This window comes from Schistocerca cancellata, chromosome 7 (assembly GCF_023864275.1).
Source record: "Schistocerca cancellata isolate TAMUIC-IGC-003103 chromosome 7, iqSchCanc2.1, whole genome shotgun sequence".
NCBI classification, from domain to species: Eukaryota; Metazoa; Arthropoda; class Insecta; order Orthoptera; family Acrididae; genus Schistocerca; species Schistocerca cancellata.
This window is the reverse complement of record NC_064632.1, coordinates 350,342,082-350,366,392: the sequence shown is the minus strand read 5'-3', so window position 1 is coordinate 350,366,392 and position 24,311 is coordinate 350,342,082. Positions and strand designations below refer to the sequence as shown.

The 24,311-nt window shown below is 38.9% G+C and overlaps 1 protein-coding gene across 3 annotated transcripts in view; it reads right to left on the bottom strand.

Moving 5' to 3' along the window:
• Positions 1 to 5,956: 5,956 nt before the first annotated feature.
• Positions 5,957 to 24,311, bottom strand: part of LOC126092575 (putative inorganic phosphate cotransporter) — a 348,655-nt gene continuing 330,300 nt past the window's right edge. For all 3 annotated transcript variants that reach the window (XM_049908262.1, XM_049908264.1, XM_049908263.1), the window contains exons 9-10: positions 15,792 to 15,945; positions 5,957 to 6,782 (exon numbers count right to left, since the gene is read on the bottom strand). In XM_049908262.1, the coding sequence (XP_049764219.1) occupies positions 6,724 to 6,782; positions 15,792 to 15,945 (213 nt within the window). In that variant the 3' untranslated portion in view covers positions 5,957 to 6,723. The remainder of the gene's footprint in view (positions 6,783 to 15,791; positions 15,946 to 24,311) is intronic.

Sequence of the window (24,311 nt, the reverse complement as noted above, 5' to 3'; positions counted from 1 at the left end):
AGTTCAATTTCTCATTATTGCACACACCCAGAAATTTTGTGTATTCTACCTTAGCAACAGACTTCTGTTCGTAGTCTGTATTTATCAATGGTGTTATGCCATTTACTGTACAGAATTGTATAAACTGTGTTTCCTCAAATTTTAGTGAGCATCAAAAATGTTCAAATGTGTGTGAAATCTTATGGGACTTAACTGCTAAGGTCATCAGTCCTTAAGCTTACACACTAGTTAACCTAAATTATCCTAAGGACAAACACACACACCCAAGCCCGAGGGAGGACTTGAACCTCCACCAGGATCAACCACACAGTCCAAGACAATAGCGCCTTTAGACCGCTCGGCTAGTCCCACGCAACAGAGTCCATTGGCAGAGAACCACTTAATAATTTTCTGAAAGACATTATTTGCAATTTCCTCAGCTGATTCTTGCTTCTTGGGTGTGATTACTATACTTGTATCATCAGCAAAAAGAACTAACTTTGCATCTTCATGAATATAGAGTGGCAAGTTGTGAATATATATTAAGAACAATAAGGGACCCAAGACTGAACCCTGTGGAACACCATTCTTGATACCTCCCCAGTTAGAGGACTCTGCTGGTTTTTGTAGACTACCTGTACTGTTAATTTCAACCTTCTGCATTCTTCCAGTTAAGTATGAATTAAACCATTTGTGCACTTTCCCACTCATACCACAATATTTAAGCTTATCCAGAAGAATTTCATTATTCACACAATCAAAAGCCTTTGAGATATCACAAAATATCCCAGTGGGTGATGTTCGGTTATTCATTGCATTTAATATTTGATAAGTAAAAGCATATATAGCATTTTCTGTCGAAAAGCCTCTCTGAAAACCAAATTGACATTTTGTTAGTACTTCATTTTTTCAAATATGTGATGCTACTCTTGAATACATTACTTTTTCAAAAATTTTGGATAAAGCTGTCAGATGTGAGACTGGGCGGTAGTTGTTAGCATCAAATCTATCTTCTTTTTTATGCAATCGTTTCACAATAGCAATTCCAGTCTATCTGGAAAAATTCCCTGTTTCAGTGAGCTACTACTAATGTGGCTGCGAATCCTACTTATTTGTTGGAAACAAGCTTTTAGTATTATGTCGGAAATGCCATCAATTCCATGTGAGTGTTTACTTTTGAGCGAATTTATAATTTTCCTAATTTCAGTAGGACAGGTGGGCTGAATTTCAGTTTTATTAAAGTGCATAGCTACTGTTTCTTCCATATACTGCCTTGCATTTTCTAATGAATAGCTGGAACCTATTTTCTCTACAACACTTAAAAACGATTGTTAAAAATGTTTTGTACTTCTGACTTCTTGTTAACAACCTTTTCATTGTGTTTGATAGAAATACAGTCTTCCTGTGCTCTCAGTTGCCCTGTTTCCCTTTTCACAATATTCCAAATTGTTTTAATTTTATTATCAGATGTGCTAATCTCAGACATAATGCACATACTTCTGGACTTTTTAATAACTTTTCTTAATACAGTGCAGTAGTTTTTATAATGTTTCCTTGTTTCAGGATCATTACTCCTCCTAGCTATAAGATACATTTCCCTTTTCTGTTTACAAGATATTTTTTATCCATTTACTAAGTGATGGCGTATTATATGGTTTCTTACAATTATGTTTCACTGTTTTCTTAAGGAAACTGTTTTCATATATACCCACAAAAGAATCATGAAATAGATTAAATTTTAAATTAGTATCATGTTCCCTGTACACCTCATCCCAGTCTAACTGTTACAAGCTTTCACTAAAATTTTGGAGTGTTAAATTGTTAATGGAATGCACTATTTTGGAGGACTGTTTTGCATTACTGTATGCAGCTATATCATATACTGTAACTAGATGTTCATCTTGATCAGACAAACCATTCTTAACAGGAAAAGTTTTTACTTGATTAAACTTATCTTGGTCTATGAAAACGTTATGTATCAGTGTGCTGCTTTCCTGTACCACCCAAGTAGGAAAATCAATAACTGACGTCAAATTGAAAGAACCAAGTAATATTTCAATGTCAAGCTTTCTATCTGACTCTTTCAGAAAATCTACATTGAAATCTCCACAAAGAATAATTTGCTTTCCTTTGTCTGACAGGCAGCACAACAAAGAATCCAAGTTTTTAAAAAATATTTGAAAATTTCCCAATGGGGACCTATACACAGCTACAGTTATAAAAGTGCCTTTATTTAGTGTAAGCTCACATGCATGTCCTTCTATGTGTTGCTCTACACAAAATTTTTTAGTTTCCAAATTTTTCACAGTATGACTGATTTCAACATATATGGCAACTCCTCCTCTCTCCATAGTATCTCTAGTTACATGTGCTGAAAGCTTCTATCCACCTACATTTACCATTTCCATACCTGTGACTATATGATGTTCAGACAGGCATAGTACATCTACTCCACCCTCAGTTTCTGAATCTTCTATACATACGAGAAGCTCTTCCACTTTGCTTTTAAATCCCCTAATATTCTGATGCAATATTTTTTACTGTGCTTTTATGTGAATCTGGTGACATATGAACATCATTTTTCACTGTGCTGTTATGAGAATCTTGTGATATTTTCATATCTCTAGTACCTGCCTGTCTGAACTTTTCGTTAAGCTTAATTTCAGTCAATGTAGGATGATTGTATACTGATCTTATCCTAAAAAGTACTCCCATGACTTTCAGTGCCCCCCCCTCCCCTTGAAAGATTTTGCTACCATCCTAGCCAGTTTACCCTCCCCTTTCATATTGAGATTCAGGCTATGTCCTGTGAAGTTCCACCTACCAATACCATCAACAGGAAACAAACCTATGCTTGACAAAGTAGCTGCCCTATATAAACTAAAACTAAACTAATTAAACTGGAATCTGTAGAAACTGAAACATCCAATTGAAGCATTTCAATGCCCACAGATCATAAAATCAATTCAAAAAATAGTGTATCTTTTGCGGCATCAACTGCAACTCAGAATTTCAGGGCAGAGGGAGGAACCGTAGCGGTGGAAATAACATATTGATCACAGAAAAACGATGCTTGGGAAGAACTTAGAAGGACTGGGTTGTCCAGACATTTTATCCGTTTATATAAAATTGATAATAGTGAAACTATTTGACTATTTTTCCATCTACACAATCAGAACCTCAAAACTTGCTGACTTTTGTGAGCTTGTGGATACATGTTGTTGGAACTTTTGTCAGACTCTAAAACTAAATTGCCGTCTTTAACACCTTTAGTCGAGACAATGTTATCACCATGGAAAACTCTGAAATGTTTTTTGTGTCAAAGGAAAAACCAACAAATATCTTTGTAGAATTTTTCTTTACTCCTTTAAGCGAGGCTTACTCTTAGTTTGTTCACCAATAGTTGTGCTTGTTTAGTAAGCAAATAAAGTAAATTAAGACTAGTAACATTTGTGTGATTGACATGCACATCGTTATTGAAAATACAGCAATTTCAGTGCAAGAGAAAGAAAACTGTTGTTATTTGGATATGAAAAAATATATTTTAAAAATGCAGAAAATCATTACTCTGAACTAACCATCGAAAAATTTGGCAGTGATGTGAAAGAGTTTTGTAAAACTGTCATTATTTGTCTTACAAAATAGTCTCTTCAACTACCACTTTTATATTTTTAAGTGGAGGCTTTTCATTACATTAGTGGAATGGGATAACACAGAAAGAAAATTGGTTTATTCTATATGAAAAGTAACAGATATTTATGAGTCAGCAATGTTTGATCAGCAAGTGCATTTGAAGAATTTTCTGGCTTCAAAAGTTTCAGAGGATCGTTGGAAGTCAGTATTGCCTGCTCAGAATAAATGACTGAAATTTTTATGAAGTGTAGAATTCATCATGCAGAAGTCAGAATTACTAGGCCTTAAAATTACCTGTGCAAAAATTGTGTCTGTAAGCAACTGATTTTATAATTTGATCTTTTCAAATATATTTATACAAGTATCAAGCCCACTAGTGAAGCATGGATTAATTTCTCAGGCATTTGAAGTCCCTCCCCATTCTTATCTTATGACTGAATTTCTGTGGGTTTTGTCCTGGTTGCGGTACCAACATTTACGGCAGCTCTAATACTGGGAGTAGTATTGAATAACTCAGTGACTGTACACCATCACTTTTTGCGCTAAGTTTAGCTAAATAAATAACATTAATTTTATTGATCCAGCTATTTCTGCTACTATTTATTGAGGTACAATAAATTGCAGAGGTAGTGGGTTCAAACACAGGTTACTGAAGATGAAAGAGGATATAAATAAGGTCAATTGAGACATGGCATGATTATCAGGACTACCTGTAAACAGAAACATAATAAAATTTAAACCAGGACGTATGTTTTTCTACAAAGGTCTATAACACGGAGAAATTTAGGTGTGAACTTCATTGTAAATGAGAAAACTGAAAACAATATTGTGTTACAGATTTTAGAGTAATCTTAGATAAAACTGAAAGGCCCTTTTTTAAAGAAATACGAAACTATTCCATGGAAATGAAACAACTCGTTGCATCAAAATTCTCACATTCGGGTAGAAAATTTATTCAGAGGCTTGCAGAAGCTGATAAGTGACTAAAAATTCCACTACAAGGATAAAAACTAAATACTATTTGTTTAGTACGAAACTTCAGAACTGATAGCAGAAATGACAGAAGTCATACTTTAACAGAACTTTTTAAAAAATACAGTCTAGACATCATACGACTTGGTATTTATGATATTTCTGGCTTATTTTGCTACTGCCATCATCAGAGCCTATAATTATGAGCAATATCAATGTCAATAACTTCAGCTGTCAACAAATGTAGATACGTTATAAACAATGAACTTAACCAAAGTTCAGTATCAATTCTGACAAAACCTTTGCTGAAGCAGACATAGGTTGCCAACTCAGTCCCCTAAATTTTACAGAAATACACTTGCTAGCGATAGGTTGCTGCTTACAAACCAACTTACTTGCATCACTAAAAGATTGTTGAATACCAACAAAATCTAGAGAGGCGGCACTGATGAGGAATACTTTGCCTTCGTTTTCCCGGTCATGTGCAAGTAAAACAACAAAGTCTTCAAAAATGTATTTTTTATCTATTAATGTTTGAAGTGTGTAGTGTGTAGCTTTTCAACATTAGTAGTTATTTACTTGGGTACATCTATCCTGTTGTGCACCTACAATTTTTCTGGTTTCCTCTAATGATAATTAGCTGAATATGTGGAATTTAAATGATCATATAAACATGGTATACCAAGTAGTTCATTGTAAGAATGAATTTGAAGGCTGTGACGGAAGAAAGCTGTATCAGATGAGATTATCAAGGAAAAGAAAGCAAATCTTATAACCGTCTTTTATGTCTCATTTTATTATCAAGTGTAATATTATACAATACAGTCTTAAAAATGCACTTCAAATATCAAATGTCAAAAAATAAAAATATCTTCTCTTATATAGCATTTTTTCTTCAATAATTGAAAATCGTGATATGTACAGTTCATTAATCTAGATAAAACTTGTTGAAAAAAATAAGACACCAAAATGCGCCATATTGATTTTTTGCATATATTATAACGGGACTTCACAGAAGTGCACATTACTAAATATAATTTATACAAATAAACGCAAATGGCAGGTCTTTTGCATGGTAAATATTATTTACAAATAATTTCATGAATTTTTAGCAGTAAATCAGATTGTGCAATGCAAGCAAATTTCTGTACATAAATTGTTTTTCAAACATCATACCGTTAATAATGCATATCTGATCGTAATTTTTTCTTATACATTGTTCATTTCTATGTGCAACGTTTAAGAGCAGTATTTGCGTCACTTCTCGCCACTATTTTTTATTGGATGCGTAATGTAGCTTCTGTGATACTCATTTTCAAAGCGCGATCAGGTTATTGTTGTTTTCTGTTAATGCATTGTTTCAGCGAGATAACATAGATCAACACCATTTTTCAAATGAAGTTATTTATACAGCTTCATATTTCTATTTTGGTTAAGTTGGGAACTTTTTTAAGGGGGCGATTATTAAATACACCTATCTAATGGAACAACATTATTGTACCCAATTACAGTACTGTGTAGTGTGTTGCACTTCGATATGAATGAGTTCAAGTTGTGTGGCTGAGATAGCGTTAAAATTTATAAATCGCTGCCATCAGTGAGATCGAAAACAGTGACACAAACTGAAAAACTGCGGAAGCTCCAAAATTCTTGATTGTATGATTTAAAGCCTGCGAATCGCTCTTTCTGAGAGCACGTAGTGTCTGCTGCTTTACCGAAAGAAACGAAGAGGTATTCGCTATCGTGGCTGCGGTAAGAAGCGATGCTGTATAAATTATCAAATTTGGGGCTTATGTTTGAGTTTTCATGTGACAGAAAGGGAAGTAAAGATAAAATTTTACAGTTGCGGCTCCATTGCGCACGCAGTTGCAGACCACACTCACTTTTCTGCCCAACAGAATGTGAAGGCAGATCGTAAACATCATCGGTGGACGTGCTTCCCGTGAATATTTTTTACGCAGGGCCTTGAGCGCCGCTGCGTATGTATGATACATCCGAGATAAAGTCAATAGCGTCTTTCTAAAAAGACTATCAGCTAATGGAATTTCCATTAAAACAAGAAAATATGCATTTGATGCATGGAAAGGAACTTTGTACTCCAGTGGTAACACAGCTCATGACGACGACACCAGTCCCGCATCACGGACTGTACGCTGGTGGCTTCGTAGTCATCTCGTATGGATCCGTAGCGTCTTTGTCTGGAACAAAGAAATAAATTCAAAATGATGGAGTTACACGTCATGTGAAAGACCTTTTTTGAAAACGGTATGGCTTCTGTCCCCCCCCCCCCCCCCACACACACACGCACACACACACACACACACGAAAAATGGATACGCTACAACCTGCAAAAACTCACCATTTACACACAAAAGGAACACCATGTAAAAGACAACACAAAAAGCTAAGAAGCGTACAGAAAACACACATAACACACACACAAAGGTAAGTAAAATGTAAACAAAATTCAAATTTGGCGCCGAACTCACTGGTGAACAAATTTACACTGACTGGGCTGGGACACACACAAAACACTATCACACTGTGTTTTGGTGAAATGAAACGTTTTTTACGACTTTATTTGTGGAAAATATGTGTTATATTTACGTGGGAATCACGACACCTCACCATGATGCAGAGAATGAAAGGGCTTGCCACACGAAAACGTAAGTAAAAACGAATATAGGCGCGAAAATATCGCTACAAACTAAATTACATTCTAGATGATAGGTTAACTCCCAGTAAAATTTCTCATCAACATCGTTTGGCTGCAGATGACAAGCTACCTGTAGTAAATAACACACAAGTGATCCGAAAAAGTCATCACACCAAGTGTAAAAGTATTAACAAAAGGAAACGAACTACTGTTTGAGCTAAACATCCACATAATTCTGTAATCATTTAATAAAAATGTTCACATTACAGAAAAAATAAAACGAAAACCCACTGATGATGGTACAATGGTGCTGAAACATGTTTGGGTACGGAGAAAAAACGGTGTTTTGCACAACTGGCGGACCTCACATCCTACAATCCTAATCTTTCTTCCCTGCCAAGGAAGTTCCACTTTTTATAATTTTTCCCTCCTTTCTATGTCTTTATTCTAGCCCAGTGGTCGTCAAGCTCCTTTGCTCAAGAACCAATACTGGAATTTTGTGGTGGCACCTCGTGTCACTTAGCTGCTGAAATTACTCCACTGGTTACCGACGTAAATAAATGTGTTAAGAGCCCACAGTAGACTAGCTAGTTGTAAATCAGCATCATTCGGAACACATGGTGTCGACTGTTCTCTGTTTCGGATTGCTGCCGCCCTCAGCGATCCCAAACTGTGACACTTTCAACTGCCTCATGAAGTGTTGTGTTGCCCGCCTAAGCAGATATTTAACTGGTTAACAATGGCAAAACTACTCATATTTAAATGCATTATGCAATACGAGACACAATTATTAATGTTTACTAAAAGTTTCGAATGTCATTTTTCTTCTACTCTTTCCTTTGTATTACAACAGCCTTAATTTAATTTAATGTTCCATGCTACAAGTAAGTACCACATTTGAAGGCGACCATCCTAGTAATGCGCTGTCTCAAATCCATATTACTTCCGTTTGAAATTTACACTACAGCAGCTGATCGACACAAGATTTGCACGCTCGTGGGTTGTCACTTTTGTAAGATGAACACTAAAACATTCCCCCTCTCACTTCCTCTAGCCCCGAAGTGGCCGCAGTTACTAACCACTCAGCCCTGAGGAAAGCGGCCAACTTTACTTGGTCCACGGTCAAATTCAATAGCGTCTGTTGAAATAATGCGTTTCTTAAAAATATTACTGTCTTTGTAATTAGGAAAACTGCACTCTTGAGAAGCTCTTAACGTTAGTTAACGTTTTTTGGATTCGGCAGTTAGTCGCTGGATGCATATTATTATAAAATACGGCTGATAATCGCAGCTCGCACTTATACTTGAGTCGAGACGCAGCTTGACTACCACTACTCTTGCCCGTGTTTTAATAAAATGTAATTTAACTCAGCCTAAAATTTCTAAATGTTACTCATAATTGATCAAACAGCTAAGTACATACCTCCTGAAATTTCTATTTCTACATTTCTTTTCGTGTAATCGTGACAGAAAAGCGCTATTGCTGACGATATTACAGGTAAAAATTTAATGATCAAAACAATGAGCAATAGCATTTCTTTTTATCCGCAGTCCAATACAAAGAAAGACAGCGGCACAGGGTAGATATGAATTAAAATAGTTGACAAATACAAAACTGCAATTACCGAGCCACATTCTGGTACAGATTACATGTAAAATTTGTTTTTCACAGACTGTTCAGACTGTCCAGATGGGATTAAGTGTGCTAGTAGGGGATTGCTTGAAATGAAATGTATCTCCATATATAAAAGGCAATGTCCTGACTGACTGACACATCATCGCCCAGACCAAACAGTTAAGGATAGAAACTTGGAATTGTGAGAAGTTGTGGATCTTATACTGAAGACGTCGTTTCAGAAGGGATTATCCGAAATTCCACACCTAAGAGGATGAAATAGGGGATGAAAGGCTTTTTGAAAGTATGTCGCTATTAAGGGAATTTTGAAGCTAGAACTAAGAAAACTGATATATGGTTTCTCAATCAGTAAATAAAAAATACTTGTTTCAGCATTTTTGGAAATTCAACCCCTTATGGAGTACTTCGAACATTAAAAAAATTTTAAAGCTAAATTTATGAAAACTGGTATTTAACTTCTCGGTTAGATATAAAAAAAATATTTGCTAGGGGATGAAAGTTGCTATGAAAATATCTCCACAAGAACGCAAAAGGCATGATTAACAAAAATTTGGAATCCAGTGACCAGAATCTCTTTTTGGTTAGAGGAACATCAAAAAAGACCATGCTGATATGGCCTTAATTAGTGTGAGAAGCTTAGACGGTGTTGCAATTTGTGAGCAACATATAAATTCGATAAAAAGAAAATATCTCTGCTGGCCATACAGTCTACACGAGTGAAACAGCGGGCGCTAAGCTAGTTCTCTATTTTACTTCGGTTCTCACTGTTTTTATGATAATCATTTCATATTTTTGGTCCACAGTCATGTAATAGCATTTAAATGATGTATCCGTCTGAATGATATATTCGCCATTTGACTGTACATACTTCTTTATTTTATACTACTATCATGATTTCGGCCTCAAATCATTATCAAGAACAAGAATGTTGGGCTTCATTAGACTTAGTTATTTGCAGCCATCGCCAATATCTATTGAAGTGGGTGTCCCATCGTGTTTATAAGTACAAAATCACAGAAATTTTTGACAGACCGGTAGCAAACATTTTTTCCAGCAATAAAAAAATTGTAACACAGAAAGAACATCAGTACAATAGTTACAGGTGCAGTGAACACGTCTGCCATACTTTTTGATTATTTTGTACTTATCTACACGCTGATATATATATATATATATCAATATATCTTGACAATGACTTCATCTAACAAAGTCTAACTCTACCCAACATTGTTGTAGTTGATAATCATGATCTAAAATCATGATAACAATATAAAATAAAGATTTTTGTACAGTCAAATTCAGAAATGTCATTCAGGCACCATTCTTTGATGTTAATGGTTGTAGTTTCCCCACAAAGAAATCTTGACATTCTGTGATGTGAATTTACATAACCTCATCAAGGTATAAAATGTGTAATTTTCCTAATACTGCGTAGAAGGATGTTGTTCGTATCGTCTTCTCAGCCGCAGACACATAGATGCAACTAGTTAAAAGAGAAATATTCAGGTAGTCAAAGCACCTATCTGGTGTTCATTTTGCTACCCTCTGCCAAATTATGGAAACTTTATAAGCATTGTCTACTTTTGCTTCATTCCCAAATGCAGCAACCATAGCTGCACCACACAAATATGTAACACCTGGCTGTTAGGAGAAATAAAACACTATTGAGCTCCTAAAGTTTGGCGTTGACTTTGTCTCTGTAAGAAATCTAAATCTTAAGAGGCAACAACTGAACTTTGATCCTTTCTTCTGGATACATATTCTAAAATCTCAGTAAACGAGTGCACGACATTTAACATAAAGGACGAATGCTTTTCAAAGTTTCCTGTAGTAAAACATCGCCATATTTGACCAGTCATTGATGTTTTCTTGGGCAGGCGTTGACAAGTCATTTTCAATTTTACGCTGCGAAGTTTCACTCAGTGATTGAAAAAGTCTCTTTCTCTGAGGCACTAATCCGCATGAATCGAAAGCCTAACTAAAATTTTTTTAAAAAAAGCTTTGATTTGAAGACGTTACTAATTTAAGAATCGTGCCTCGAGCATGTGCTAACCTGTCGAAACAGACGTCTGTACACTTCCCTGATAAGTAGAAGGGTTGAAGGTGTCATCATTATTATAAATCGGAAAACACATCACACAGAAAGACATAATGACATATGAAGTGATATACCTAGTCTCCTCGGTATTAGAATTAGTGGATACCATGGTTATACAAGCTGATGACAGCAAAATGAAGAAAACGTAATCAGAAACTTAGTGGTTGTATGATATGTCAAGGGAGATGAATAACTGGTGTGTAGGATCATCCTACTTGATATCTTATATGGGACATCAGACGTAGTAAAAGACGACAGAGACAGGAAGAAGTCTTCTCTAACTATGTAGAGGTTTGAACTACTGTATTCTATCAGAATAATAACATAACGACGAGAAAGACGGCTGACTGACAGAGAAAACTTGAAAACTGGGTAAAAAACGGGTTTTTAAGGATAAATAACCGTATTGTGCAAGATTACATGCCGTATTGGCAGAGTGGGCAGGAGAGGTACACGCTATTGATGCAAGGAATGCTTTGCAACAACACCATACTTATTTTTTATTTTAAATTAGTTTTCGCTACACCCAGTGCCTCTCCACATCCTTGTCAATTATTTTTCAAACGCTTCTTTCCTGGCATCTTCTGCCAGCTGACACCTTACCTACAGAAGCTTCTCCCCAGCATGAAAGTGCTACAAAAACTTTAAACTTATGACAGCCATTATTAAAATGCTGTCCTCGATCTAGGACGGACAGTTTAAAGGCCCCAATTTGGAGACAGACACTGTTTCGTGTCCCAGTACTCAGTTAACGAATCTGTTGAAATTAGCACAAGTTTCAGCAATCCTCTCAAAATGAAGATAACTAAACCATTCTCCTCTTGACGTACGTGCCCTCATTCTCAGATACCACGTTTCATTTTGCGAATTTAGAATGTTGTTAATATAAAATTACGTTTTCTTAACCGTCCCATAGACGGTCAATAATATCGCACAGTAGTATTAAGCAACAGTATTTAAGATCTTCCTGGAGTGCTCAATAATATTGGGCAGTAACACTGTGGTTCGGACTGTTAGACGATAAAGACGCAGCTGCTGAGATAGTTACTCTACTTTGGTGTAAACAGAAAAAGAGGTGGCTGTAAAAGTGGTTCAAGCAGCGTCAAAGATCACTCACGAAAAGGTTGAGAGAACTGAGGTTAAACTAAAAACAAAACAAAAAAACCCTGGCAAATATGAGTAGGACCCATGATTCGATGGTTACGTACAAACTTAGCTATATTTTAAATATAGCTGCACAACAGCAACGGTTCCACGTAATAAAATTATAAACAGCCGACCAGTTGCAATGGATAAAGAAATCTTTATCTAGGTTTCAACAAATTAAATTTGTCTACTTCAGAAGGTGGCAATTTTACATTTGTGTGGACTGATGTATCATCGTCGTTTTTACAAATATCTGCATAGATCCATTTGTCCAAATTAAAATATAGCCCTGAAAATAGGGTTTGTCATGTAAATGTAAATTAGTACATGGATATTGCAGAGCTCTGCAACATCCATGTACTTTAATAATAAGTGACAGCTGCAAAATACTAACACGAATTCGTTACGGACGAATGGAAAAACTGGTAGAAGACGACCTCGGGGAAGATCAGTTTGGATTCCGTAGAAATGTTGGAACACGTGAGGCAGTACTGACCCTAATACTTATCTTAGAAGATAGATTAAGGAAAGGGAAACCTACGTTTCTAGCATTTGTAGACCTAGAGGAAGCTTTTGACAATGTTGACTGGAATGCTCTCTTTCAAATTCTGAAGGTGGTAGGGGTAAAATACAGGGAGCGAAAAGCTATTTACAATTTGTACAGAAGCCGGATGGCAGTTATAAGAGACCAGGGGCATGAAAGGGAAGCAGTGGTTGGGAAGGGAGTGAGGCAGGGTTGTAGCCTATCCCCAGTGTTATTCAATCTGTATATTGAGCAAGCAGTAAAGAAAACAAAAGAAAAATTCGGGGTAGGAGTTAAAATCGAGGGAGAAGAAATAAAAACTTTGAGGTTCGCCGATGACATTGTAATTCTGTCAGAGACGCAAAGGCCTTAGAAGAGCAGTTGAAAGGAATGGACAGTGCCATCAAAGGAGGATATAAGATGAACATCAACGAAAGCAAAACGAGGATAATGGAATGTAATCGAAGTCGGGTGATGCTGAGAGAATTAGTTTGGGAAATGAGACACATAAAGTAGTAGATGAGTTTTGCTTTTGGGGGAACAAAATACTGATGATAAATAATTTAGACAAGAAGGGAATAGAAGTGTTCGAAATGTGGTGCTGCAGAATAACGCTGAAGATTAGATGGGTAGATCACATAAGTAATGAGGAGGTATTGAATAGAATTGGGAAGAAGAGATATTTGTGGCACAACTTGACTAGAAGAAGGGATCGGTTGGTAGGACATGTTCTGAGGTATCAAGGGATCACCAATTATCGTTCTAAATGGTTCAAATGGCTCTGAGCACTATGGGACTTAACTTCTGAGGTCATCAGTCCCCTAGAACTTAGAACTACTTAAACCTAACTAACCTAAGGAAATCACACACATCCATGCCCGAGGCAGGATTCGAGCCTGCGACCGTAGCGGTCGCTCGGTTCCAGAATGTAGCGCTTAGAACCGTTCGGCTACCCCAGCCGACATCAATTTACTATTGGAGGGCAGCGTGGAGGGTAAAAATTGTAGAGGGATACCAAGAGATGAATACACTAAGCAGATTCAGAAGGATGTAGGTTGCAGTAGGTACTGGGAGATGAAGAAGCTTGCGCAGGATAAAGTAGCATGGAGGGCTGGATCAAAACAGTCTCTGGACTGAAGATCACAACAACAACAACAATTACAAATTAAAAATTTTAGGATTTTTTCCTTCACTTCTACTGTGAAACCTGGCTTCCTGCCAAATGTCATGATTATTGGTCAACGTGAAGCACCGTATCGGTTTCAATGAGTGAGTTTGAGAGTTTTAAAGAATGGTCTTGTGTTGTATTGACATAGATGCTTGAGTTTTTTTATACTGCTAAGAGATCATAGACCTTAGTAACTGATACAGTTTTCAGTGTGATACCTCTCCCATTCCTGAGGAAAGTGCGTGTTAACAGTCGTACAAACAGATGGACGGACAGAAATGAAGTGATCCTATACGGGCTCCATTTCCATTTTTACCGATTGAGGCACGGAGCTCAAAGAAACGTTACCGCAAATTTGTACGTTTTGATGGTCCTAAAATTATAACTTCAATTTGTTCGTTGGTTTTAAGCATCAAAGTGAGCTATCCGTAACAAATTGTGATCGGAATTGTCTGGGGTGTAGTAAGTTTTTTTGTGTCACCCATGAAATTTAGTTCTTGTGGCATGACACATCACGAATCTGATCGACTCATATCTAAAAAATGGCAATTTTAGAGTCTAGATTGCTACCCTCCCCACCTAGATACATTTCTGCGGACTTCCATACTCCCTTGATCAGAATACAAATACTACAATGAGATGCAGTTTCACCAAAGTCAGAGCTTTCTGTGGTGCTACGGTATTTTGCTACTGATAATTCTTTTGAAGATTTGAAATTTACAAGTGCAGTTTCAGGTCAAAGTATTTGACACATAGTTATGGAGCTGTGTCATCAATAATATATGCATTAAAGATCATATTCGGGTAAGTAATACATGTACCCACATCAGTATTTATACATACTTGTATTCGTGACTTTGCATTAACAAAAATTTTTAAAACACCTTGCTTCGTTGCTGTAGTGCACCGTTCCCTGTATTTTTTGGGCACAAATCATGTGACTCATTTTTTACATTTTTGTTTTTGTACTCGTCTGCCCTAAAATCCCACAATACCAGCAATTGTTCATACATTTGATTCACTCTAATAAGAACGCTCTCTCGTCCTGCTTTGAACTCGTTTTCAACACAACACCTAAAAGCGAACACAAAGATATTCAGGGACTGTAGCATGGGAGAGACTCCACAGGCATCGCAGTATATTTCAAAAGTTTTTGGCGTGCTCAGTATTATTGTGCAACCTCTCAACCTCACCCCTATACCCTACCGTTCAACATCACTGCGCAATAATATGGACCATCTAGAGGTCACTTTACTTTTAACAGTGGCTGTTACATGAAGAAATGCTACAGTATTGTTACTGACAATACTACAATAAACACTATCATTGTTACTATCATGATTACACAATAAATTAATCACTATGACTTATCAAAATTGAGAAGGTAAGTTAATTACCAACAAAAACATTGCTTATATCTACTCCTCCTTTGTAAGAGAAGACCTAAGGACAGTAAATTACCACAATATGTAGTTCAATATAGTATATTTCTAACATAGCTGTCCAATATAATTGAGGTCCCTAGGTACTACATATGTCAAAAGTACTTAAAAGATCTCTGCCATACGAATGTATGAATAGAACACAAATCACAAACGACAATGATATTTCCTACAGAAACAAAGGAACTTATGCAGTGGTAGAATTATAAATTCATGGATGCGTCAATCTCTTTGGACAGTGTAACTTAGCTATGCTGTGCTACAAAATGAAGAGAAAAAGAGAGAGAGGATGAAAAGGGGGAGGAATCTTTATTCAGCACATGGCTTGGTACAGGGAATAGTACTGAAATTATGTAGGTGCAATAATTATGGAATAAGATCACCGAAAACTATTAGCAGCTATAAAAGTATTACTATGTTTCTACTGTATTTTATGTCATCTAGTCATCAGCAATCATAAATTTTCCATTTTGAATTTTTATTACAAAACTGTGACATTTATTTTAATTTATCGCTTACGAGAACAAAAGTGTGACTACCTTTGTTGTGGGTTCCAGTTTCTTCGTCCTTCGTCGTGTATAGATTATTCCAGTACTGAACTTCCCCAGAAGCAGTAAAAAAGAATATGATTCCAGTTACAACAAGTATCCCGAATGTTATCCAGAAGACTATCCTCCACTCTTCCAGAGTACTCTGCAAAAAATTAGTCACATGTTGATTCAAATGTTGATTTCTAATCATATGTTACACTGAAAATTGTTGTTCTCAGAAATTAACCTTCGGAAGTAGGTTTATCTAGGCTAAAAACTGAATATCATGCAAGGCTATACTTAGCATTTGCACATTACAAATAATAGTGTAAATTCTAAGCAATGTCATCAGACCATGAAAATGTGTACACATGCCAGAAAAACTAAACACATACTAACACATACTAACTATTTGGAACATACTGAAAGTGATGTAGGAAAATGAAGACATTTCTTAAAAGGTAGGTAAATAACTGATTAAAGTCTTCATCCTACAGATAATAAAAAAAATGTTGGTAGCAGATAATTTAGATTTGAACACTTCTGTACCAAACAGCCCGTAGTTTCTACAAAACTCATTCCAAAACAAGTTGATAAAATTCAGTAACATTCTATATCTCTAAAGAAGTTATCAGTGTTACCAGTTCTCTTAAAAATAAGTCTTGAAGTGGTTACGATGACATCAGTAGTAATATAATGAAATATTTGTCAACTGAACCTTGTAACATTTTGGGTTACTTATCTTATGGACCTTTTCACAGACACACTTTTGTAGATAAAATTGAATGTTCCGTTGCCAAGTCGCTTCACAAAAAATGAGAAAAAAACACTGAAGACGTTCCAATAAATCTCTTAACTGCCAGTACCTTCGAAAATTCTTGAGGAAATGTATAACAGATTTCATAAACACTTCATACTGGAAAATATACTCATTAGCAAACAGTTTGGGTTTACAAAATGGCTATCTTGACAGATGATGTAATGCAATCAGTAAGTCATAAATTATACCAAAACAAATATTTTGTAACTTTTCACTGTTTGAACTGGGCAATTATCATGCAAAAACTAAAATAATATGGAATAGTACACACAGCAGGTTTATACTTTTTATCTTATTTGCATGACAGAAAGCAGAGTGTATCAGTTCCATGTTGATCACATAACAATCCACACTTAGAATTTGAAGCAGCATGACCTGGTGTGCCACTTGATTCTAATTTCTGTTTATTCTGATGCATAAAAATGATCTCTACAACCTGTGTATTAGATGACGTACACTGATGACGCAAACATTATGACCATTTGCTCAGTTGCTTGTCTGTCCGTTTTGGAACGAAATACATCAGTGATTCTGGGTATCAGGGATCCAATAGTTTGTTGGTAGGTTTGTGGAGGAAGGTGACATTAGACGTCTACGCACAGGTCACATAATTTGAATAAATAACGGGCCGCTGATTTGTGTACGAACTGCTGTTGCCCGATAGATAGCCAGATGGGTTCCATAGGATTTGCATCAGACGAATTTGATCGCCGAGACATCTCCAAACCACTCTAGCGGTTCTCTCTCGGAGACACCAATAATTATACTGCTGAAAGATGATACGGCCGTCGGGGAAGACATCAAGCATGAAGACAAAGTAAATATTCCTGAATTCCAATCAATAACAACTGCCAAGATGAGAAACATAGAAATAGATATCCTCGATGTTGCAAAGCAGCTTAAATCACTAAATAAAAGCGGGGTTGAGTTGGGTTGCTTTGAGGGAGAATACCAGACAGCGAGGTCATCGGTCTCATCGGATTACGGAAGGATGGGGAAGGAAGTCGGCTGTGCACTTTCAAAGGAACCATCCCGGCATTGCCTGGAGCGATTTAGGGAAATCACGGAAAACCTAAATCAGGATGATCAGACGCGGGATTGAACCGTCGTCCTCCTGAATGCGAGTCCAGTATGTTAAAGCAAGACTTGCGGTCCAGATTGTGTACCAGTCAGGTTCCTCTCAGAGTATGCTGATAGAATAGCATCATTTTAACAATTATATACAACCACTCGCTCACAGAAAGATCCGTACCTAGAGACTGAAAAACTGCTCAAGTCACACCAATACCCAGAAAGGGGAGTAGGAGTAATCCGTTGAATTACAGACCCATATCACCAATGTCGGCTTGCAGTAGGGTTTTGCAATATCTACTGTATTCGAACATTATGAAGTACCCGAAGAAAACGATTTACTGACACGTAGTGAGCGCGGATTCAGAAAATATCGTTCTCGTGCAACACAAGTAGCTCTTTATACTCATGAAGTAATGAGCGCTATCGACAGGGGATGTCAAATTGATTCCATATTTTTAGATTTCCAGAAGGCTTTCGATACCGTTCCTCACAACCGTTTTCTAACCAAACTGCATACCCATGGAATATCGCCTCAGTTGTGCGGCTGGATTCGTCATTTCCTGTCAGGGATATCAGAGTTCGTATTAATAGACTGAAAGTCATCGAATGAAACAGAACTAATATCCGACGTTCCCCAAGGAAGTGTCAAGGCCCTCGATAGTTAAAAAATGGCTCTGAGCACTATGGGACTTAACTTCTGAGGTCATCAGTCCCCTAGAACTTAGAACTACTTAAACCTAACTAACCTAAGGACGTCACACACATCTATGCCCGAGACAGGATTCGAAGCTGCGACCATAGCGGACGCGCGGTTCCAGACTGTAGCGCCTAGAACCGCTCGGTCACCCCTCTATTGATCCTGATTTATATTAACGACATAGGTGACAATCTCAGTAGCCGTCTTAGAACGTTTACAGATGATGCCGTCATTTACTGTCTTGTAAAGTCATCAGATGACCAAAACGAAATGCAAAATAAATTAGATAAGATATCTGTACTGCGAAAAGTGGCAATTGACCCTGAATAAAGAAAAGTGTGTGCGAAGTTATTCACACGAGTACTAAAAGAAATCCGCAAAATTTCGATTATGCAACAAGTCACACAAATCTGAACGCTGTAAATTCAACTAAATACCGGGTGATCAAAAAGTCTGTATAAATTTGAAAACTGTATAAATTACGGAATAATGTAGATAGAGAGGTACAAATTGACACACATGCTTGCAATGACAGGGGGTTTTATTAGAACAAAAAAAAAATACAAAAGTTAAAAAAATGTCCGACAGATGGCGCTTCATCTGATCAGAATAGCAACAATTAGCACCGCAAAGTAAGACAAAGCAAAGATAATGTTCTTACCAGGAAATGCTCAATACGTCCACCATCATTCCTCAACAATAGCTGTAGTGAGGAATAATGTTGTGAACAGCACTGTAAAGCATGTCCGGGGTTATGGTGAGGCATTGGCGTCGGATGTTGTCTTTCAGCATCCCTAGAGATGTCGGTCGATCACGATACACTTGCGACTACAGGTAACCCCAAAGCCAATAATCACACTGACTGAGGTCTGGGGACCTGGGAGGCCAAGCATGACGAAAGTGGCGGTTAAGCACACGATCATCACCAAACGACGCGCGCAAGAGATCTTTCACGCGTCTAGCAATATGAGGTGAAGCGCCATCCTGCATAAACATCGTACGTTCCAGCTGGTGTTTATCAGCCAAGCTGGGGATGATGCGATTCTGTAACATATCGGCGTACCTCTCATCTGTCACGGTAGCAGTTACAAAAACAGAATCACGCATTTCCTCGAAGAAAAAAGGCCCGATAACGGTAGATGTGGTAAATCCAACCCATACCGTTACTTTCTCGTCGTGCAGTGGAGTTTCCACGACAGTCCTAGGATTTTCGGTAGCCCAAATTCTGCGGTTGTGGGCGTTGACAGACCCTCGGAGCGTGAAATGAGCTTCGTCGGTCCACAACACGTCACTCAACCAATCGTCATATTCCGCCATCTTTTGAAACGCCCACACCGCAAATGTCCTCCGCTTTACTAAATCGCCAGGTAACAGTTCATGATGCCGATGGATTTTGTACGGATAGCATCGGGGGGTATGCCTAAGTGCCAACCAACCAGTAGTGTATGGAATGCCGGTGCGACGTGCGACTGCATGAGTGCTGCCTTCCCCATGCATAGATGAACCCGCTACAGTCTCCATTTCTTCCTGCACTGTCTCAGCAGCATTACGCCTTGTGCTCAGTCGACCACTACGGGGTCTATCGTCTAAACAACCCGTGGCTTCGAACTTCGAAATCAGTCTCGCCACAGCTGCATTTGTCAACGGACCTTTACCCGTTCGAATCCCGTTCCTGTGGCGATAGGATCGTAACGCTGAACTAGCACATTCCCCAGTCTGATAATACAGCTTCACTAAAAGCGCCTTTTCAGGTAACGTCAACATGCTGCGACTGCTGTCGCATCTGATTCTCTCTATTACAGCTCCTTTTATACACGATTGTCATGTGCAGTCACTGACATTTTGCTGTCCAGCGCCATCTGTCGGACTATTTGTGAACTTTTTTTGTTCTAATAAAACCCCATGTCATTCCAAGCACGTGTGTCAATTTTTACCTCTCTATCTACATTATTCCGTGATTTATTAAGTTTTCAAATTTATGCTGACTTTTTGATCACCCGGTACTTAGGGATTACAGTTACAAATACTCTAAATTGGAACGATCATATAGATAATATTGTGGGTAGAGCCAATCAAAGACTGCGATTCATTGGCAGAACACTTAGAAGGTGTAACAGATCTAATAAAGAGACTGCTTACACCACGCTTGTCCGTCCTATTCTGGAGTATGGCTGTGCGGTGTGGGATCCGCATCAGATGGGACTGACGGATGACATCGAAAAAGTACAAAGAAGAGTAGCTTGTTTTGCATTATCGCAAAGTATGGGAGATAGTGCCACAGACATGATACGTGAATTGGAGTGGCAGTCATTAAAACAAAGGCGGTTTTCGTTGCGACGGAATCTACTCATGAAATTTCAATAACCAGTTTTCTCTGATTGCGAAAACTTTCTGTTGGCACCCACCTACATGGGGAGAAATGATTATCACGATAAAATAAGAGAAATGAGGGCTCGCACAGAAAAATTTAAGTACTCGTTTTACCCGCGCGCCGTTTCGAGAGTGGAACGGTAGAGAGACAGCTTGCACGTGGTTTATTGAACCCTCTGTCAGGCACTCTATTGCGAATAGCAGAGTAATTACGTAGATGTAAATGTAGATGTAAAAGGGATGCAGGTGGTTCGCAGCTGTCAGCGTGTCTTCGATTATTACCACAGGTCCAATGCAAGCGCAGGAGAATATCTCCCATAGCATAATACCTGCTTGCACGAGCCTGCCGCCGTTCACCTTGATTACGGCGGTTGTGGAGACGATCAGCGACCTTGTGTAGCAAAAATGTGTCACCCGAAGAACCGTCGCGTTTCCATTGACCGACGGTCGAATCCCGATAGTCCCGTGCCCACTGCAGTCTAATTCAGGCTGTCGTTGGGTACACATGTGAACACGGACGGGTAGTCTGCTGCGGAGCTCCAAACTCAACAATGTACGATTAACGGTGCGCTCCGAAGCACCTGTGTGTGCACCAAAATTTTGCCCTTTCGGCAGAGATGCCACTGATCACCACCTATCCTATTTTACAGAGCCGACAATCCTGCGAATGCCACGGTCTGTGAAGAGCCATGGACGTCCAACCATTTAGCGCCTAGTGGTAGTTTCACTGCTCCGCCTCTTTCCGTAGAAGCTCGCGACAGTAGCACGTGAATATTCGACTATCTTCGCCGTTTTCGAAATACTCGTTCACAGGCTCGGCGCAAAAGTAATCTGTCCTTTGTCTAACTCGATTATCTCAATGGATTTCCCCATTTGCAGCCCTTATATTCGCTATGGTGATCCCCAGTTCACGTCTGCTCCGCTTACGTACTTTCGTTACCGCGTCACGTGCCCGCAACGCCAGCAGGTGGCATCCTACATCGCGGTGGGCAGTGGTCATAATGTTTTGATTTATCAGTGCACTTGCGTGACATGCCGCCATGTTATATGTTACAGATGTTACATGCTAGAATTCGGAGCCTTGTGCTAGCAAAGGGTTACAACTTGCGTCAGCGGAACAGCAAAGTTGACCGAGTAATATGCTTGAGATGTAATACTTCAACTGAGAACAAAATAAGAAATAACTTTGGAGCACCCCCTCGTAGAGCGGCCTCCATAGTGCACTCGTGTTGTTCCTATTTAGTCTTATCAGGCCTGGTACGGTATGTAATGTGAGTGAACAGTGTCAGGTATTGAGGGATCACTGTGAAGAACATGGAGACAGCACTATTAGCATGTAACAGAGATTGAAAAGGTCCTCATTGTAGGTATTCATTTGGACGGCTGGTCGAATCGTGTTATATACAGATTTCTGGGACATTCCGATGAGACAGTAGCACGATATTCGACTGTATGGGAACACAGGTAGGAATACTCGTCGTCAAGGTTTTGATGGACCACGTCTGCCACCACAAGGAAAGATCGTCGTATTGTGCAGCCTCACATTGTAACACCTTCATATCTGCTCCTATCATACTGGAACATTATGTGTCATTCCGCACTATTGCTCGGAGACTAGAGCAACCTGAATAAGAAATTGCCGTCGCAGGCGTATGCTACCGTTAACATCACAACACGATGACAAAATGGTAGATATCGAAATAGACGACAGAGGGATAGAGAATTAAAATCGCTCAAAAGAGGAAAGGCCGCTGGACCTGATGGGATACCAGTTCGATTTTACACAGAGTACGCGAAGGAACTTGCCCCCCTTCTTGCAGCGGTGTACCGTAGGTCTCTATAAGAGCGTAGCGTTCCAAACGATTGGAAAAGGGCACAGGTCATCCCAGTTTTCAAGAAGGGACGTCGAACAGATGTGCAGAACTATAGAGCTACATCTCTAACGTCGATCAGTTGTAGAATTTTGGAACACGTATTATGTTCGAGTGTCATGACTTTTCTGGAAACTAGAAATCTACTCTGTACGAATCAACATGGGTTTCGAAAAAGACGATCGTGTGAACCCCAGCTCGCGCTATTCGTCCACGAGACTCAGAGGGCCACTGACACGGGTTCACAGGTAGACGTCGTGTTTCTTGACTTCCGCAAGGCGTTCGATACAGTTCCCCACAGTCGTTTAATGAACAAAGTAAGAGCATATGGACTATCAGACCAATTGTGTGATTGGATTGAAGAGTTCCTAGATAACAGAACGCAGCATGTCATTCTCAATGGAGAAGTCTTCCGAAGTAAGAGTGATTTCAGGTGTGCGGTAGGGGAGTGTCGTAGGACCGTTGCTATTCACAATATACATAAATGACCTTGTGGATGACATCGGAAGTTCACTGAGGCTTTTTGCGGATGATGCTGTGGTATATCGAGAGGTTGCAACAATGGAAAATTGTACTGAAATGCAGGAGGATCTGCAGCGAATTGACGCATGGTGCAGGGAACGGCAATTGAATCTCAATGTAGACAAGTGTAATGTGCTGCGAATACATAGAAAGAAAGATCCCATGTCCTTTAGCTACAATATAGCAGGTCAACAACTGGAAGCAGTTAATTCCATAAATTATCTGGGAGTACGCATTAGGAGTGATTTAAAATGGACTGATCATATAAAGTTGATCGCCGGTATAGCAGATGCCAGACTGAGATTCATCGGAAGAATCCTAAGGAAATGCAGTCCGAAAACAAAGGAAATAGGTTACAAAAAAAATGGTTCAAATGGCTCGGAGCACTATGCGACTTAACTTCTGAGGTCATCAGTCGTCTAGAACTTAGAACTAATTAAACCTAACTAACCTAAGGACATCACACAAATCCATGCCCGAGGCAGGATTCGAACCTGCGACCGTAGCGGTCGCTCGGTTCCAGACTGTAGCGCCTAGAACCGCACGGCCATTCCGGCCGGCGAAATAGTTTACAGTACGCTTGTTCTCCCACTGCTTGAATACTGCTCAGCAGTGTGGGATCCGTACCAGATAGGGTTGATAGAAGAGATAGAGAAGATCCAAAGGAGAGCAGCGCGCTTCGTTACAGGATCATTTAGTAATCGCGGAAGCGTTACGGAGATGATAGATAAACTCCAGTGGAAGACTCTGCAGGAGAGACGCTCAGTAGCTAGATACGGGCTTTTGTTGAAGTTTCGAGAACATACCTTCACCGATGAGTGAAGCAGTATGTTGCTCCCTCCTACGTATATCTCGCGAAGAGACCATGAGGATAAAATCAGAGAGATTAGAGCCCACACAGAGGCATACCGACAATCCTTCTTTCCACGAACAATACGAGACTGGTATAGAAAGGAGAACCGATAGAGGTACTCAAGATACCCTCCGCCACACACCGTCAGGTGGCTTGCGGAGTATGGACGTAGATGTAGATGTAGAACGTTTGGGTTTGCAATGCAATCGGGAAGCATGGACTGGTACAGAACGGCGTCGCATTGCGTTCACCGATGAATACATAGAAATGAATCGTTGTTCTGCACTGTCCAAAATGATAATCGTCGGCGAGTATGGTGGCG